At 42.2% G+C, this 3,367-nt stretch overlaps 1 protein-coding gene across 1 annotated transcript in view; it reads right to left on the bottom strand.

The window, feature by feature from the left end:
- Positions 1-3,367, bottom strand: part of GGH (gamma-glutamyl hydrolase) — a 41,374-nt gene that overhangs the window by 30,324 nt on the left and 7,683 nt on the right. The window contains exon 3 of the mRNA XM_015567405.1: positions 1,221-1,235. Coding sequence (XP_015422891.1) covers positions 1,221-1,235 — 15 coding nt within the window. The remainder of the gene's footprint in view (positions 1-1,220; positions 1,236-3,367) is intronic.

Here is a 3,367-nt window from a genome sequence, read left to right as displayed (position 1 = left end):
GGTCAAGGGCATGTACCTGGGTTGCGGGCACATCCCCAGTAGGAGGTGTGCAGGAGGCAGCTGGTCGATGTTTCTCTCTCATCGATGTTTCCAACTCTCTATCCCTCTCCCTTCTTCTCTGTAAAAAATCAATAAAAATATATTTTAAAAAATAAAAGAAAATCAATACAAACAAACAAAGGCACATAAAAGGTTGGGCCACGACAGCAGGCTGCAGGTGGTATGTGTCCTTCTCCCTTAAAGGCTATTTTTGATCCCATGCGGGTCTAGGAAGGGGCAGAAGTTATCGGTCACCAACCTACAAGAAATACTAGGAGGACCTAATGGCAAAAAGGGGAAGCAGTGAAAAGCAGGGGGGACATGTAGAGTCGTGTCTTCAGCACCTCTCGGATTCCTGCTTTCCCCAGCACCTTTCTCCATCCAGGGCAATGAGCACCTTGCTCGGCAGCCTGGGCTCTGTCCAACTAGTCATTCACTCACTCCAAAATATTAATCAGCACCTACCACGGGACCTGGTTCGGTGCTTGGTGTAAATCAGTGACTAGAACATTACCATAGTTCAGCGCTCTCATTTGAATTTCCTGCTAAGTGTTTTTATAACACTTTCCCTTGATCTTTTTCATCTTCCCCCCTATTTCTCTGCTCTGTTTTCTTTTTCTCTTATTTTATACATTTGACTGTGGAAAAATGGGAGTAGGACTTTCACTGGGTTTTGTTAATTTTCTCACAACTGCCAGTTTTTTTGTACTCAGGGGACATCCCATATAATAAAACCCTAATATACAAATCGACCGAATGGCAGAACGACCAGTTGCTATGATGCGCACTGACTACCAGGGGGCAGATGCTCAATGCAGGAGCTGCCCCGTGGTGGTCTGTGCGCTACCACAGCGGGAGCACTGCTCAGCCAGAAGCCAGGCAGGCAGACATCCCCAGAGGGGTCCTGGACTGCAAGGCGGTGCAGGCTGTGCTGAGGGACCCCAGTACACAAATGTTGTTCACCAGGCCTGTAGTTAAAACATAAAATATACCTAAGTTAAAACCTAAACACCTACATGCTTAAACATGAACTCACTGAAGCCTTCTGTATGGCAGTGAAGAAAAAGCAAACAGCAGTGCTTTGTCTCACTTACCAATTCTGTAAATGAGAACTTTGCTGCCAGTGGGGTCTCTGTCTCTCAGGACTCCAACGTAGCCAGCCCTCAGAAGGCCAAGGATACTTCTGGGATGGAGATCTGCACTTATTTCAGGACATTCTGCTCTCCACTTATAATAGTTTTTTAGTAACTGAAAAACACAATAGAAATTGTCTACAGATAGTGCACGTGGTAAGCATTTCGTCAAACTGGCAGGAAAGCCTTGGCATTATGTATGGCCTTTGCCAGCCATCATGTCAGGATTTTAATCTAGGGTATCCTTTTAGTATATAAACTAAAAGTTCCCATCATCAAGGATCTCAGATGAGAGGAGTTCATCAAAAATTCAAAGTTGAGTAATTCTTATTTGTCTCCTGTGGTGGATAGTCTTCCAAAGATAAATGCTGACCCACCCTCCTTCCCCCCTACCCACACACCCACCAATGCACACATGTCATCAAGATAAGGAATCCATTTGATTACTTCCCCTTGGACCTAGGCTGGCTTTTTTTTTTTTTTTTTTTTAGAATGTTGGGTAGTGCATGCAGCCCTGTGATATTCTCCAATAAGGGCTGCTCTCTCCAACCTTTTTTTTTTTAAATATATTTTATTGATTTTTTTTTTTACAAAGAGAAAGGGAGAGGGATAAAGAGTTAGAAACATCGATCAGCTGCCTCCTGCACACCCCCCATTGGGGATGTGCCCGCAACCAAGGTACATGCCCTTGACCGGAATCGAACCTGGGACCCTTGAGTCCGCAGGCTGAGGCTCTATCCGCTGAGCCAAACCGGTTAGGGCTCTCCAACCTTTTTTTAAGGAGGATTGTATCAGCAGAGTCTTCTTAGGCTGGCTTTACATCTTGCTTTGACTAATAGACTTTGGCAGAAGTGACACCGTGCTAGGTTTTAGGAAGCCAGACACCATGTAAGATTACGAAATGAAAGTACATGCAGAGAAGCCCTGGGGGACGAGAGGCTGTGACTTAGATGGTCTGACCTCAGCCAAGGTCCCATCTGATGCAATGTGGAGCAGAGATGAACAGCCCCGCTCAGCCCTGCCCGAATAGGGGAATCACAAACAAATAATAGCTGCGGTTTAAGCCACTAAATTTTGGAGTGATTGGTTACTTGGCAATAGGTGGCTAGCACATCCACCTTTGGTCTTTTCGAAATAAAGAATGGAAATTAATCTAATGGATTAACTCCACAAATATGTTTGGAATATGTACAATGTTCCACACACTGTGTTAGGTACTTGAGTTAAAGCAGTGACCAGAGTGGATCCCTGATTTCGCTGGAGGTGATGTATTGGTGACAACTGGCGCACACAGGCCATGCTATGTAGTAAAAAGTTCAGTTCCCAGGCTGCCTCTTCAGAAAAGCCTTGGTGTCACCACTTATTACCTATGTGATCTTGATAACTATTTCTCAATATCTGCCTTCTAGAGTTATGTGTAAAGCATACATGGGCATAATGAATACCGTTAGTATTGTCATAATGGGGAAGGTGATTTGAGTTAATTGGCTCATATAACTATTTAGTGCAGGTTTACATTAAAGGTAAGTAGAACGTTTTGGTTTTTATTTTCTTCCCTACAAAAAGAGCTAAATAAATTATACAAAGGAACATCTGTCTAAACCACTGCTCTACTTTCTACAAATAGAAAAACAACAAAAATGGATTTTGTTAATAGTGGTATGCATTCAGAGAGACTATGGAGTGGTATGGCTGGAGATTAGGCCGTGACAAAATACGGTTTGAAGGAATCCCATTTTCTTTTTCCCCAAAGAACCACCAGTAAGGGTTACTCCACATTTACAAATAATAAAAACATTGCCAGTGTATTGTGGAGAATATTAAAATCAAATTACACATTTAAAACTTACTATATTTACATTTTCTTCATGATTTTCAGCAGTCTCAATTATTCTAAGATGTCAATATATTTGGATTTTAAGAGATCTATTAGAAATGTGGAACTAAAGTTCAGATGAAAGGACACATTTTATATTTGAGAGTCATTGGAATAAACATAACTGTAACTACAAAGTAGTAATTGCCTAGAAGAGAGAATACAAATATAAATTTTAAAAACCAAGTAAAGGGTAGAATTCTGAGTCATGGGGTATGCCAATGGCTGGGGATGGATGGAAGAGGAAGAGAGAAACTGGTTGGATTATAGGAGAAACACCAATATGGTGCACAGGGGAGGGAAAAGCCATCTGAGTTGT

The sequence above is a fragment of the Myotis davidii genome, unplaced genomic scaffold, assembly GCF_000327345.1.
Source record: "Myotis davidii unplaced genomic scaffold, ASM32734v1 scaffold1, whole genome shotgun sequence".
Classification (NCBI taxonomy): Eukaryota; Metazoa; Chordata; class Mammalia; order Chiroptera; family Vespertilionidae; genus Myotis; species Myotis davidii.
This window is presented reverse-complemented; position numbering and strand designations above follow the sequence as displayed.